Source organism: Lepus europaeus, chromosome 4, assembly GCF_033115175.1.
Source record: "Lepus europaeus isolate LE1 chromosome 4, mLepTim1.pri, whole genome shotgun sequence".
Lineage (NCBI taxonomy): Eukaryota > Metazoa > Chordata > Mammalia > Lagomorpha > Leporidae > Lepus > Lepus europaeus.
Window position 1 is genome coordinate 145,859,112 of NC_084830.1, and position 15,489 is coordinate 145,874,600.

Below are 15,489 nucleotides of genomic sequence, written 5' to 3' on the forward strand. Positions count from 1 at the left end.
CGAAGGCCTTGTGCTAAATCACTCCAAGAAGGGCCTGTGCTCTTCCCCTCTCCATGTGAGATGCTGGAGAGAAGGGAGAGGAACCCTGCAGGGAGCACATGGCAGACAGGTGCACCTCACAGAGCTCGGGGCTGCCAGGGGAGGCTGACCTCAATTAAAGAGGAGGAGCAGGAGGGAGAGAAGGAAGAACCAGCGTGTGGACGTGGAGGTCTCCCTAGCAACACTGGTGGTCATTGAGGGATGCCATCACTTTAGGACTTTGTTTCTCCCTTAGCTTTGCACCACCAACCAGTACTTACAGACGTCTGAGCTACAGCCACCCGTCTGGCTGGCGACCCGCTGAGTCGAGAGAGGATACATGGCCACAGAGCTCTCAGAGAGCTCTCCATGCCTCAAAGCGAGACTAACAGGTGCAGCAAACCCCAGGGGGCCTCACCTCCAGGAGGGCTCTGGTGAAATAGAACCCAAGTGAGCCTGAGCTCCCAGGAACCCAAGTCTCAGGTCCACCTGGCCCTGTCTGGCCGCCATGAGACGCTGAGACAGCGCTGCCCCCAAGGGCTCTCTTCCCTTTTCCTTCTTTAACACCCATTGCTTCAGCACCATGCCTGCCCGTTTTGCACAGTTGCAAATAAGCAGTTGAATGACAGCCACTCCCGAATCCCAGTGAAGACTACAAAGTCCTCCATGCCCCCCTCCCCAGCTGGGACCCGTCCCCGATAGAACCCTGACGACCCTGGAGCTGGGCCACCACGGAGTGAGCCCAGTAGGAAGGAATCCAGCCTTGGTCCTTGCTCTGAGGCCTGCTGTGTTGGTTTATCAGTTCTGTCCTGATTGCCTGATTCCCCACCCAGCTGTCGCTGGTGCCTAGGCCTTCAAAGGGAAGCCGCCTTTAAAGCTTGCTTTAGGACCAACTGGATGTTTCAGGAACATTTTATTTAATGGTGGCTGACATTTTCTTTAAGCCCACCAGTTTTGTCTCTTTTCGTGCAAAAGTTGCTCCCTTTCAGTTAAAGGGCTGGTGCTAGAAAGGCAAATTACTCCACTAGTTGCTGGCAGACACAACTCATCAGTATTGCTCGGCCGAGCCTGCACATGGCTCACGCCATCTCAACACAACCAGTTAGATCTGGGGGACGGGCTGAGGCCACCTGCCAAGCCAGCCACCCCAGTCCAGAAGGCTGACCAAGAAGGCAGAAGTGCCTGTGGGCACCCCCATGCCCCACTGACACCTGCAGTCCTCAGTCAACAACCAGAAGAGCTATCTACAAACAAAGCAGACACAGATGTCTGCTTGAGGGTTTCTTTGATCAAGGACTAGTAACTGCCACTACTATCAAAATATTGCAAAGGAAGGACTGAAGTCAGAAAGGAGATAATTTCAGACCAAAAGAAGGGTGAGGGATCTATCTCCCTATGTCTCTTCCCCACTCTCTCTCTTCCTCGCCCCCCCCCTTCCCCCGGCATTGGTGGTCCTGAGACACAGAGTCACAAGGGATTCCAGTTGCAGAGATAGTGCCAGGCGTGGCTCCCCTGCTCTCACACGGTGCTGGGGAGGTGGCATGCCCGCCACCCTGCAGTCCCCACAAGACCCTCCCCAAGGCTAAGGACTCCAGTGAGGAGCCAGGATCCAAGGGCAAGCTGTGGCCACTGCTCTGGGCCAGGCTTCCCTGAAACACGTGCTGTGGCTGTGGCTGTGGCAGACTGACCAAGAGGGGACATGCCAGGGCCGCACTCAGTTCCTGAGACCCACTTCTCCCCTACCTGCTGGGCAAGCAGAGGACAAGGGTGGACGGTGTCTTTTGCTCCCCACGTCAGTGACACCCTGACTGCTTAATCAGGGAGGGACTGGGCAGAGGTGGGCGGCTGTCCAAGCTCTCTCCATAGAAGAATCCTGAAGCCGTTCCCTCCCGAACTCCCCAGGCTCCGCCGCAGCTGGGACCTGCTCCCCACCTGCTCTCCAAGTTCCAGGGCCAGTGCTCCAGTGGCCGCAGGGGTGGTGGCGAGGTGCAGCTATTGTGATCGTCTGCCCAGGCCAGGGGGGGCCAGGGCTCACCAGGGTGTGTTCTCAGCTGCTGCTCAGCCAGCATGGGGCCGGGCTGCTCCTGCACCACGTGCAGGTTAACAGACACGTGTCCCTGGTGATCACCCTGTGTGTACAGGGAGCTCATTAAGCCAGTGTTGCTCTGCCCACCACTTCCTGGCCCATCTGTGGAGAAAAGAAAAAGAAACTCATTTCCAGCTCCAAGGTCAGGAGTCTGGCAACGGCGTTCGGCAGCTGTGCGCTCCGTGCATGCTGCATTTGCACCGAGGCCCTCACAGCTCGGCTCTGCAGGGCTGCGTGTTCCCAGGTGTCTGGCCAGGACTGGCTGGTTGTCCTGTTGAAGGTGACCGGACTCGGCCTTAGCATCCCTAGGGCCCCTTGCTAAAAAGTCACGGTCTGCTCTCGCTCAGCCGGGGCTCGGATGCCCTGCTGTGGGCCTGGGGTTGGGGCCAGGTTGGGGCAACCTGGGTGCGATGTAGCCCTGTTCAGCGTACCCCTGTACCCACAGCCAGCATTCAGGGAGTGTAAGTTCTGCTTGGGGTCATGTGACAGTCCCTGTTGCCAGGACAAGAGGCAACGTGTGGAGTGCCAGCTGCTGACCAAGGAAAGTAAGGCCCCCGGGAGTGTGCAGGGCCAGCATCTCAGGCAGTCAGGGGAGCTCCCAGCTGTGCAGCCTCCTGTGGGGCCTGTGCTCTGGGTTAGGGGAGCAGGGCTGCCATGACTCCTGCACCCTCTTCCTACCGCCCGCCGTGGGCCGAGCATCCCAGGCCCCTAGCAGCTCCCCTGCCACCTCAATTCTCTGGACACTGCTTCCCCGCCTCACTTTCATTGCGAGCTCATCTGCCTGGGGTCCAGCTTGTGTTTGCTGGGGTCAGCTGGGTGCCAGGCCCTGTGCAGAGGAGGCAGAGGCAGCTCCCACCACTCGTGAGCCCACCCCTCTGTCCTCAGCCGATGCCACCTCATAGGGCAAGGGGATCTGTCATCTGGTCTCCGTGGAACCTGGCACAGAGCGCGTAATGGGACTGTGTCCCAACAAGGTGCAAGAGGAGGCCCTGACTGAGGGGCAGCCAGAGAAGGCTGGGGAAGGCACAGAGCGGGGAGGGGGAGGGGGAGCCGGGCCATGGGACACCTGATCCCCAGCCTGGGGAATGAATGCCCTGTCAAAATAATGCCCAGGATGTGGACCTGGAAGCAGGAGGCCTGTGGGAATGCTCTGGCCTGTGGCTGCACTAGTGGAGGAGAGGCTGGACCAAAAGACTTGGGAAGGAGGAGGTAAACAGAGCCAGGGACAAGACGAGGCTGAAGGAACCAGACAGGACAGTGAGAAAGGGAGCTGGCTGGGGGAGGGACATCCTCTGCGGTGGCAGGGTCAGCTTGCGACTCACCTGGGCTGCACCAGGCCGGACTCCCAGCAGGCACTCTGCCGGTGGGGTAGCATGGGACATAAGGACAGGTGCACTTCCACACCCGCTGGTGCTGTCCACGCACGTCATGTTGCATCACTCAGGAAGGGTCCAGATGGAGACTCTGCAGCAACAGGCTGAGTTCAGCAGGAGCCGCGCAGAGTCTGGGGCTGCTGGGCTGGGCCTTGGGTGCAGGAACAGCGCCGCGCTGCGGGCCGGCGGAGGCCTGTTGGCATGAGGCTTGTCTCCCCAACCGCAGCCTTGCTAAGACCCTTGGAGGGGAGGCCCAGGCATGGAGGGGTGTGGGGAGACCAAGAACAGCAGGAACCTGGGAGGAAGCCGGGCATACAGCATGAACCGGGTAGTCAGAACCCTGCCCCTTCCTAACGGCTGGGGTGCTGAGGGGCAAGGAAGGCCACGTCGCGGGGCCGCTCCAGGAAGCCTCTTGTCAACCAGGTGAAGCAGGGCAGCTGGTGGGAAAGTGGGTCTCCAGGGACAGAGCAGGAGGGGCAGGGCAGGGCAGTCCTGGGGTTTAGGTGCTTTGTTTGTGATTGGTGTCTGAGGAGGAGACACAGGCCAGAACATCTGTGGACTGTTGTATCCCAAACACTGCTGAGGCCTTTGAACCTGACCCAGCCCTGCTCCGCAGGGGTACTGTGGTGTGTAGGAGGTAGCATTGGCTGAGTCTGCTTTGACAGTGTGCAAAAGAGAGACAGACAGGACCGACATGGGACCCAGAAAGCTTCTGACATGAGGATCAGTTGTCAGCCACTGGCTTTGGCCCTGATGTGTGCGTAACCCCACTCAGAGCTCTGGGACCCGTGCCAGGCACCAGTCTGCAAGACTGTTCATTTCTGACCATGACATGTCCTGTGCCATGGCCACATCAAAAACGCCCGTGAGCTGGGGAGACGTCACCCTCTCTGTTGCCCAAGAATGCAAACTGTGCAGGGGGGCAGTGGGGTTCACCCCGTCCCAGGCCTTTCCTGCGCCTCCCGGCCCTGCTGGCTGGGTACTCTGGAGAGGACACGGAGAGGCTGGGCTTGGCTCTCAGATTCCCTTTCTCTGACTTGCTGGCACTTGGGAAAGAGATTTGGATTTCTTTCCTTCGGTTTATAGTTGTCCCCCTCTCCCTCCAACCCCAAGGCATCAAAATGGGGTGCCGAGCTGGAAATCCTCCGTAGAGTTTCTCCTACCCCGGTTACCCCTCAGGGCCTCAATTTCCCTGTCCCCTCATGGGGACAGCCCTGCCAGTGACCAGGCCCAGGAAGCTGGCCCTGCAGCGGTGTTGGGGTGGGGGTGACTCCCCTGCATTCAGACTGCAGACCCCCCTCTAAAACACCCCATCTTCAGGTCTGGAAGGCTGTCATTCAGACGGTTGGTTGTGGCCCGACCTGATGATGGCTGGAATGCCTCTTTCTGTGTGTGGGCTTTGCCCCTGCAGCCCCACAGCCTCCCAGGCAGAAGCCCTCACCACCACATCAGCTTCAACCGGAGGCAGGGAGGGCAAGGGCATAGCCAAGATGGAGCTAAAGCCGGAGTTTCACGCTGGTTTCCACCAGATTCCCCAGTTTGGGTCGGCATGTCCTGGTGCGTTTGGTTGAGGGGAGCGCCTCCGGGTTGGGGGGGGGGAGGGGGCTGGCATGGCTAGTGTGGCCAGTGAGCATGGAGGGAGAAGCCCAGGGCCCACGTAGCCAGCATTTCTGTCTGCACAGCTGCATGGGAGAAACATGGCACTGTTGGGCCTTCCCAGAGAACAGGAGGGGAGGAGAGCCTGCAAGAGCCTCCGCCGGAGACTGCTGCCCCCCACCACGTGGCCACCTGGAGGCGACCATGCTCAGAGGGCTGCCAGGGTGGGCTGCTCGTGCCTGTCCCCGTGGGGAGCGGTGGAGCAGGTTTGGGGCCACTCACCCCTGTAGTGTACTGTTCCCTCAGCGGCAGAGCCCCCACCCCCTCACCCCCAACCCCCCCAGGCACCTAAAGCTGCCGCGAGAAGCAGTTTGCTGTGGGTCAGATGTGGAGATTTCCGAACTGACAGATGGCAGGGGAGTGTGTGGCGAGAGAGCAGGAGGCATTTTTCTTACCAGAGCTGTCCTTGGACAAAGCATCCGTTATAGGGCCTCTGGAAGATAATGTAAGCAGCCTACCGCAGACACAGAGAAATGTCCCACATGGGGAGAGGAGATTTCTCACATCCCCGGTTTCAGAGCTGCGCTGCAGGAGAGGATCCCGCCCCGCCACCCCACTCCCGCCTCCCCTTCCTGCTCAGTCCCTCCCAGGGGTGGTTTCATTCCCCTAGGCTCTACCAAAGCATCCAGGTCCCTCGTGACCTCTGGGTTGTGGATCTTGTGGTCAGATCTCAGTCCTGGTCTTCCAGCAGCTCACGGCCACCCTGGACACAGGTGTCCCCCACCACCCTGCTGCTCACTCCCCTCCTCCCTGGCTCCTGCTCATCCTCCCACCTCCAAACATCGGCCACCTTTTCCTACACCTGTCCATGGCGTCACCAGCTGGGGAGGGACAAGGCTCCAACCCCGAACCCCTCTTTCAAGGTCCAGGCCAGGCGGGAGTTCTCTCCCCGTGCAGGAGGCACTGGGGGGATTGGGCAGCCATGGAAGCCCCTCTTGTCAGAGGGTCTCAGGTGATTCCTGGATGGTTTGGCCCCATCCATACCTCACCACGATTTGCCCCTGGGAAACAGTAACTCAGATTCCTTTCCCCTCTGTGGGGGCGGGCCACTGCAGGGTCTCGGGGCGCAGCCCAGGCTTCCAGCCCCTCCACCCTCCCTCCCCATGTAAGCTGCTAAGCCATGGGCTTCGGGCTGGCAGGCCCTGGGCCTGTTGTGCCCGCCCATGCATTGTGACTACATCCTGGTGGTGTGCCGTGCTAAATGGTGATTGTTGCATGAGGCTCCCTCATCGTTTGCTTGCTTAGCACTCCCTCCTGTGTGCCAGGCACTGTCTGAAGAGCTGAGGGTACGAACACAGCAGATAGGGTCTCTGTCTTCATGCAACTTGTGTAGACATGTGTTTACAGCAAAGCGCAGAACTTGATGACTAAACTGTCACAAAGGCCGAAGTAACACCAAACAACACGGATCCATTGGAAATATTATCCACAGACAGTCTGGTAATTAACAAGTTTACTGACAGCACGAAGCAAGCAAGAGGGAATATGTCAGCGGCAGAAAAATCTAAGCCGCTTATGCATAACGAAGCAGAACATGTTGGATGCGTGCAAGTGACCTCCTGGGTGACTTTGGAGCAAGCCTGGCTGGCCCAGAGCCACCTGTGCAGCCTGGCTGCCACCAGTGCTCAAAGCCTGCACCCAGGCAAAAGGCTGCATCACACCTGTTCCCAGCCACCCACCTGCAAATGTCAGCAGGTGTTTGGAAGGGGCCGAGTGGCAGCTCCACTGAGGGAACAAAGGCAAAAAAAAAAAAAAAACACTGAACACCTGCCCACACAGCCAGCACTGTCCCCCCAGGGCAAGCCAAAGAAGCTGCATTTGTGAACACAGTTAAAGTCACAAGGCCAAGTGGTCACACAGACTCCACGTTGGTTTCTCCCCCACTCAACACCTTCACAGTGTGGCCCTGGCCACAGGGCCAAGACCAGATCGATACAGCATCGCAGCGCCTGGCCCAGGGTCTCCCTCCAAACTGCCCTCCTGCACAAGCAGAGCCCTGCCCCTGGGTCTGTCCTTCAGGGCATCAGCAATAGGACCCTGCGAGCTGCCTGACGGAGCTTCTGACAGGTGTCTTCCCCAGGACACAGCCGGTGTCCAGGCAGGGCTGTGTTCATTTAGTGCATCCCAGATTTAAGAAAATCGACACGACTTGACAAGCATTTGAAGAATTTCGTTTCTGTGGCTGCGAAGCAGCGGAACCCTGGAAGGAGGGTGCCGATGGGCTGAGGGTGTCTCTTCAAGTTCAACTCGAGTGAGAGAGAGTGCCTGAGAGGAAGTGAATGCTGGAATCGGAACAAAAGCCTGGTTCACCTGCAACCAGTGTGCCACTGTCCAGGCAAGAGGCTCCTGAGCCTGGGGCAGTGGCCCCATCGTTACCTGCGGCTACTCCTCTCCCAGGCCCTGGTGTGCAGGGGAGAAGCCGGCACTGTGTTTGTGACGCTGAGTGTCTGAAAAACCAAGGACGTCTTCCTGCCTTGATCCCAGCTGCTGTGGGCCAGACACCAGGCACAGAACACTGAGGCCTGGGATGCCCCTGCGGGATACAGGGTGAAGCTGGTGTCCTCCACAGGGGCTTTCTCGTGCTTTCCCATCCCCCATTGACCTCATGGCTGTTGCAGTGCAGGTGATGTGGGCCTCTTTTTCCCAAGGGAATCAGGGAAGCCATCGGACTCTGCACCTGTGGTTTGCTTTTACCACTGAGGCAAGTAGGTAAAGAACAGGGGCCCAGGAGCACTGGGGACAGTGCAGGGTGCAGCAGGCAGTACTTAAAGGACTGAGACGGTCTCCAACCCAGATCCTCACAGCAGGCTGGGCCCCAGAGCCTCTCAGCCCAACCTGCCCTTTCCTCGGTGTCTAAGCCAAGTTCTGGGACAAGAGCTGAGGCCTAGGGCTGCCCCGCGTGCCAGCAGCAGAGCAGGCCTGGTGCCCAGGGGCCCTGCCCGGCTCACTTGCACCCCAGCACAAGCAGAAAAGCTGTCTCGCCTTTTCCTCCCAGTGGAAATCACCCTAGGAGGTCATGGTCTTGTCACTTGCGGAGTCAGGCCTGTGGGGGCCGTGGGGGAGGCTTGTTCTGTGCGTGAGAGCGGGAGGAGGGGCCTCCATGGCTGTCAGTCTATTCAGGATTTTTAAAGGAGCTGGGGAATATTGACACAAATTAAATCCAATAGAACACCCGTTTAATTAATCTTTAAGTGACCTGAGTGTTTGCTATGTGGCTGATGTTTGTGTAGCCACAGGCGTGGCGTTGCGACGGCGCTGTCGGTGCCCACATGTTTCCCCGTTGCCCGCGGCCTGTGGTGCAAGGTGCCGCCTCCATGCATGCACTGATGGACGTGTGCTCTGGGAGCCGCTGGCACAGGAGCCCCCCACCCGCCAGCTCCCACTGGGGCCTTCATTGTTTGTTTTCAGCGTCGTGGTACAGGCTCCTCCCAGACCTACTTTGAAAATGGCTTGAAATATATGATTTGGGGGCTATATGGAGGTGGGGCCCTAGGTCTCCCATGGGGCCTGGTTCTTAGGGCCTGGATGCCTCAGCTCCTCATCCCCCCCACCCAAACTCCCCCTTTCCGGCTACCCCCTCCCATCTCAGGCCTCGGGCTCCATGCAGCACCCCGGGATGCCTGTGAAAATCGGGGTGCTCTCCACTCCTCCCAGAGAGTGTGGCAGCCCCAGGGCAGGTGTCTGTGCAGCTGACCAACCCCTCAGTGAGATGCAGGCCCCTCCCTGACCGTGCAGTTGGTCTGACCAGAGCTCACGTGGGCAGAGAGCAATTAACGTGGCTTCTCCACAAGCCCCAAACAGCCAAGTGCAGCTGACACCCAGAACAGCGCATGGGAGTCTCGCTCTGTGCAAGACACATGGATTTCACATCCGCCTGCGTCCCCGCTACTTCTAGGCCGGATTCTGAGTGTGCAGGGGGCCAGCAAAGTCACCACTGCTGTCCCTGGCTCCCACTGCAAGGCCTCCTGGTCACTGCCTGGGGGCAGCGTGGCTGAGACCGATCCTGGGTGTGCTCTTGGTCTGGACTCGCATCCTGGGGTCAGGATACACCCACTGGCACCGTGCACCCCTCAAGGCTCAGGGCCCTTCCCTTGGGAGAACTGTGGGTTCTGAGTCTTGAGGGTCTGCAGAGTAGAGCGGAAACCAGAGAGTTCTAGCAAATTCTTGTTCTCCGTCCCGGCTGTGCAGCTCCAAAGCCTGGCCTGGGGGGCCAAGGCGGAGCCTCGTGACTCGGCGAGGGGAGGGCAGCCAGCACAGCAGTACTCAGGAGGCGCTAGAAATGCAGGTTGGGGATATTGTATTCTCACACTCTCACACTCCTTCTGCACCCATCCCTCGGGGCCTGTCTTCTCTCACCCAGGCTCCTCACCCTGAGTCACACTTTGTCCACGTGTGATTGCCCCTCACTACTGGCCCCTTTACTTCCGGTGTTTATCTCTCTGTGCATCCATCCAGGAGGCACTGGTGAGACACCGGTGTACGCTGTGTCGGTCCTGGGCTGGAGGGGCTTTGCTGCTGGGGTCTGACCTTGGGTGCTGCCGTCAGTGCACCTGCTCCACCATGCGTGGCACACACTGGCAAGAGGATTTGAGCCCCGATGTGCTGCCTGCAGAGGAGCTGCTGCCTGGTCACCATGCACAGTGTCCCTGAGTCACAGAGCTCGGCTCCCAGATCTGGGCTTAGCTCTGGAATTTTTTGAGGGGCCACCTGTCAGGACTCCCCACGACCCAACAAAGTGACAAAAGTGAATAGAGCTTCTGACATTTTTGCTGATGTCTCCCAGCCCCCTGAGTGGGCAGGTTTGGGAGAAGAGCTTGGGAGGACATCCGGGCAGTGGGCTGCTGCCCCTCCCCGTCAAGCCCCCTCCTGTGTTGGCATTTGAGCAGTGTGAGCTTGATCAATTTCTCTACAAATCCTGAGATTTTCAAAAAGCCTGTAAGTGCTTTGGACCCTCCCCATTTGCCTAAAACATGAGCAGTCTTCCTGCCAGTTATCAAGTATAAAATGGCAGGATTAGCAGTCCGCGCAGCCTGGAGTCCATGTCGGAAACATGAAGGGCTGCAGGGTATGGCCACGGAGCAGAAATCCGAGTCCACGTCTGAGTGAGTCTCAGCCTTCAAAGGTCAGCCGGTTTCCTCCCCAGACCTCAGACCGTGCAACCTTTAAATCGTCCCCAGTGGGTGAGAAGCCCGTCGGCCCACCCAGCCGACCTTGACTGCGCTCAGCAAGGCTGAGACTCCACGAGGCCGGGCACTCCCCAGAGGGCGCTGCACAGCCGCTCCCTGGCCTGTCTCTGGGATGCAGCTCCGATCACAAATCCACAGCCCACACTGCTCCCTGCACTTGAGCCGCGGTTCCCAGTCCAGTCCGAGTCCCAGAGCCTTTTGGGCACATGACTGAAGTCGCGGCCTCTCTCCCTGCAGAAGGGTCCATCTGTGCAGCCTCTCAGCCCACGGCCAGCCGTCTTCAGGGGACCTGGAAGCCCTTCCAGCCCCTGCCCTTAAGTAAATCTGTGGTCGTTTGCCTGGGGTGCAGCCTCCACGCCCTGGGCCTGGGCCTGGGCCTGGGCCTGACCGCCCCTGACCACCGTCTCCTTCCTCTCTGCAGAGGTGCTGCGGCTCAGCCTCGCCCCCGAGGACCGGGTCAGTGTGACCACTGTGACCGTGGGGCTGAGCACGGTGCTCACCTGCGCCATCCGAGGAGACTTGAGGCCACCGATCATCTGGAAGCGCAATGGGCTCACCTTGAACTTCCTGGATTTGGAAGACATCAACGTAAGTCACCTGGTGTTTCCTCTGAGTCCGCCTGTGTGTCCTGGGCAAAGCAGGTGGTGGGAGATGCCCCGTGGCAGTGGCAGGGTCCTGGTCAGGGGCAGTGCCTCTCCGGCCTGCGGTCAGCCTGGAGCTACTGGAAAGTCAAATCCCAGCTCGTGCAGAGAGTAGGATGCAGGACGGCCACGCAGGCCAAGCAGAGGGTGTGCTGACGGGAGAGGCCAGCAGGAGGACTGAACAGGCCCTGCGCTAGCGATGACCTGGATGTGGTTCTGAGAATGGGCTGTGGAGAGGAGGGGCTGTGTGCTTTGTTCACGTAGCTCAGAGGGTCCGCCCCAGGCAGGGGTCACGGCCAGGCTGCAGGGCTGGGGCAGAGGACAGCAGCTGGTTAGGGCACCCTAAGGCGAGGCTCTGGGCCCTACAGTGGACATGGGGGAGGGGTAATCCCTGTGGAAGGCAGAGGTGAGTTAGGGGCTTGGTGGGCTAGAGGGCAGGGTGCCAGGTGAGGTGGTGGAGGGAGGCTGGACCAGGCCAGAGGGACCCACCTTGGGGAGTTTCTCTACCAGGTGATCAGTCTGCACAAACTGGGGAGCAGAGCTGCTGAGCATGCAAGCCTCACATGGCCAGCAGGGGGCGCTTCTGATGACCGTGGCAGCTGGGTTGGGACCCCAGCATCACCTGTAAAAGCTTTGTGAATTTGAATAGATCCCTTAACCTCCTAACCCTCAATGAATTCTTTGATGCAAAAAAGCAGCATGAGTAGTCCCTCCCTTCTCTAGACTTGAAGAAGACGGGGAATAAGTCAAGTACATTGATCGGTCCAGGTTGGGCCCTGGGGTGATGTGGCTTCCCAGAAGTCCAGGGGAGAAGACAGAGTGAAGTCAGCCACGTCCTGGGCTGCCAGGACAGCTGACAGGGCGTGGGCTATGGTAACAGGAATCTGATCTTCAGGCAGAAGGGAGGCAGCCCTGGTCTCTTTGGGTCAGGGCAACGTGACTGGGCCACACCAGGACACTGGCCCAGAGAAGTAGCATGTGCAGGGTGAACAGTGGGCTCCTAGCAACATCTCTAAAGAGGTAGAGTTCAGGGTGGGGGACAGCGAGCTGACGGGTCCGTCTGACCCCATGGGCCAGAGCAGCAGGAAGAACCAAGGTGCCCGGTATGGGCTCCCTGATGGAGCATCCGTGCACAGAGACAGCACAGGAGACCCGGAGCCTCCATCCCTAGGGGCAGCAAGCTCACCCCATGGCCCTCATGATCCCTGCCAACTCTGAGGCTGCTTCATTGGAAGAGGCCAGGAAGAGGCCATGAAGCTGGGACTCTGAGCCTCTCGAGGCCCATTTGGGAGTATCCCCAAGATTGCTGGGAAGATGGGTGGACGATGGGGCCTGCTCTGGGGGGGTCCTCTCCACCCGCACCCATGCACACTGGGCAGGATGGCTTCTTTGTGATTTGCCCAGCATGGCGAACGCAGCGCCATGTGTTCCTGCGTGTGGTTGTCCTTGGGCCTGAGGTGGCCAGGGCTTCCCTGAGACCTCAGCTAGAAAGGGCAGAGTCCTGTTTGTGAAGACTCGGGGATGGGGGGGAGTGTGATGGGGCGCATGGGTTTGTGGGCGTCAGGTCTCAAGGTGAGATGTCAGTCCACGTTTGGCCCGCAGTGACTGCTCCGCGTCAGGACAGGGCAGCTGGTGTCTGAGCGTCCCTGTGCTCCATTTAAAGACGTCAGAAATCAAGGCAAAGCCAAAACTCCTCCTGATGTACTTGCCACCCGTTAATTACATTACTTTGAGTGGTTCTCCCCTCCCTCCAACATGCCTCTAGCACCAACTGGATTGCATTTCTCCTCTTCACAATAAGGTTAGCAATTTGGATAATTGTGGGTGCAACCAGAGATTAATGTCCCTCGTTACCTCCCAGGAAACAGCTGCTGCTGCTGGGCGAGTCGGCTCGCAGATGGGCAGGCCCTGGGTTCCCAGAAACTCCCATGAGAGGTACAGGGCAACTCAGACATGCAGGCCACACAGAAAACACACACACCACACACCACGTACACACACACACCATACATACCACATACCACACACACCCCGCACACCACCACACACCCCACACACACCCCACACACCCCATACATACCACATACCACACACCCCCCGCACACCACCATACACCCCACACACACCACACACCACACACACTGCACATCCATGCACCACACACCACACACCACCACACACCACGTACACACACACACCATACATACCACATACCACACACCCCGCACACCACCATACACCCCACACACATCCCTCATACACACCACACACCACACACCACACACACTGCACATCCATGCACCACACACCACATACCACCACACACCACGTACACACACACACCATACATACCACATACCACACACCCTGCACACCACCACACACCCCACACACACACCACACACCCCATACATACCACATACCACACACCCCGCACACCACCATACACCCCACATACCACACACCCCCTGCACACCACCATACACCCCACACACATCCCTCATACACACCACACACCACACACTGCACATCCATGCACCACATACCACACACCACCACACACCACGTACACACACACACCATACATACCACATACCACACACCCCGCACACCACCACACACCCCACACACATCCCTCATACACACCACACACCACACACCACACACTGCACATCCATGCACCACATACCACACACCACCACACACCACGTACACACACACACCATACATACCACATACCACACACCCCGCACACCACCACACACCCCACACACATCCCTCATACACACCACACACCACACACACCACACACCACACACCCCACACACATACCACATATCACACACACCACACACCACGTACACACACACACCATACATACCACATACCACACACCCCGCACACCACCATACACCCCACACACACACCACACACCCCATACATACCACATACCACACACCCCGCACACCACCATACACCCCACACACACACCACACACCCCATACATACCACATACCACACACCCCGCACACCACCATACACCCCACACACATACCACATATCACACACACCACACACCACGTACACACACACACCATACATACCACATACCACACACCCCGCACACCACCATACACCCCACACACACACCACACACCCCATACATACCACATACCACACACCCCGCACACCACCATACACCCCACACACACACCACACACCCCATACATACCACATACCACACACCCCGCACACCACCACACACCCCACACACATACCACATATCACACACCACACACCACGTACACACACACACCATACATACCACATACCACACACCCCACACACCACCATACACCCCACACACATCCCTCATACACACCACACACCACACACCCCACACACATACCACATATCACACACACCATGTACACACACACCCCCCATACATACCACATACCACACACCCCGCACACCACCACATACCCCACACACATCCCTCATACACACCACACACCACACACACCACACACCCCCCATACATACCACATACCACACACACCCCGCACACCACCACACACCCCACACACACACCACACACCACGTACACACACACCCCATACATACCACATACCACACACCCCGCACACCACCATACACCCCACACACATCCCTCATACACCCCACACACCACACACCACACACCCCACACACATACCACATATCACACACACCACACACCACGTACACACACACCCCCCATACATACCACATACCACACACCCCGCACACCACCACACACCCCACACACACACCACACACCACGTACACACACACCCCCCATACATACCACATACCACACACCCCGCACACCACCACACACCCCACACACACACCACACACCACGTACACACACACACCCCATACATACCACATACCACACACCCCGCACACCACCACACACCCCACACACATCCCTCATACACACCACACACCACACACCACCACACACTGCACATCCATGCACCACATACCACACACCACCACACACCACGTACACACACACCCCATACATACCACATACCACACACCCCGCACACCACCATACACCCCACACACATCCCTCATACACACCACATACCACACACCACACACCACACACACATACCACATATCACACACACCACACACCATGTACACACACACCCCCCATACATACCACATATCACACACCCCGCACACCACCACACACCCCACACACATCCCTCATACACACCACACACCACACACCACCACACACCCCACACACATCCCTCATACACACCACACACCATGTACACACACACCCCCCCATACATACCACATACCACACACACCCCGCACACCACCACACACCCCACACACACACACCACACACCACGTACACACACACCCCCCATACATACCACATACCACACACACCCCGCCCACCACCACACACCCCACACACACACCACACACCACATACACACACACCCCCCATACATACC

The 15,489-nt window shown here is 58.4% G+C and overlaps 1 protein-coding gene across 1 annotated transcript in view; it reads left to right on the forward strand.

Moving 5' to 3' along the window:
• The window catches only part of FSTL4 (follistatin like 4), a 347,488-nt gene that overhangs the window by 291,773 nt on the left and 40,226 nt on the right, over positions 1–15,489 (forward strand). The window contains exon 6 of the mRNA XM_062189768.1: positions 10,741–10,907. Within this exon, the coding sequence (XP_062045752.1) occupies positions 10,741–10,907 (167 nt within the window). The remainder of the gene's footprint in view (positions 1–10,740; positions 10,908–15,489) is intronic.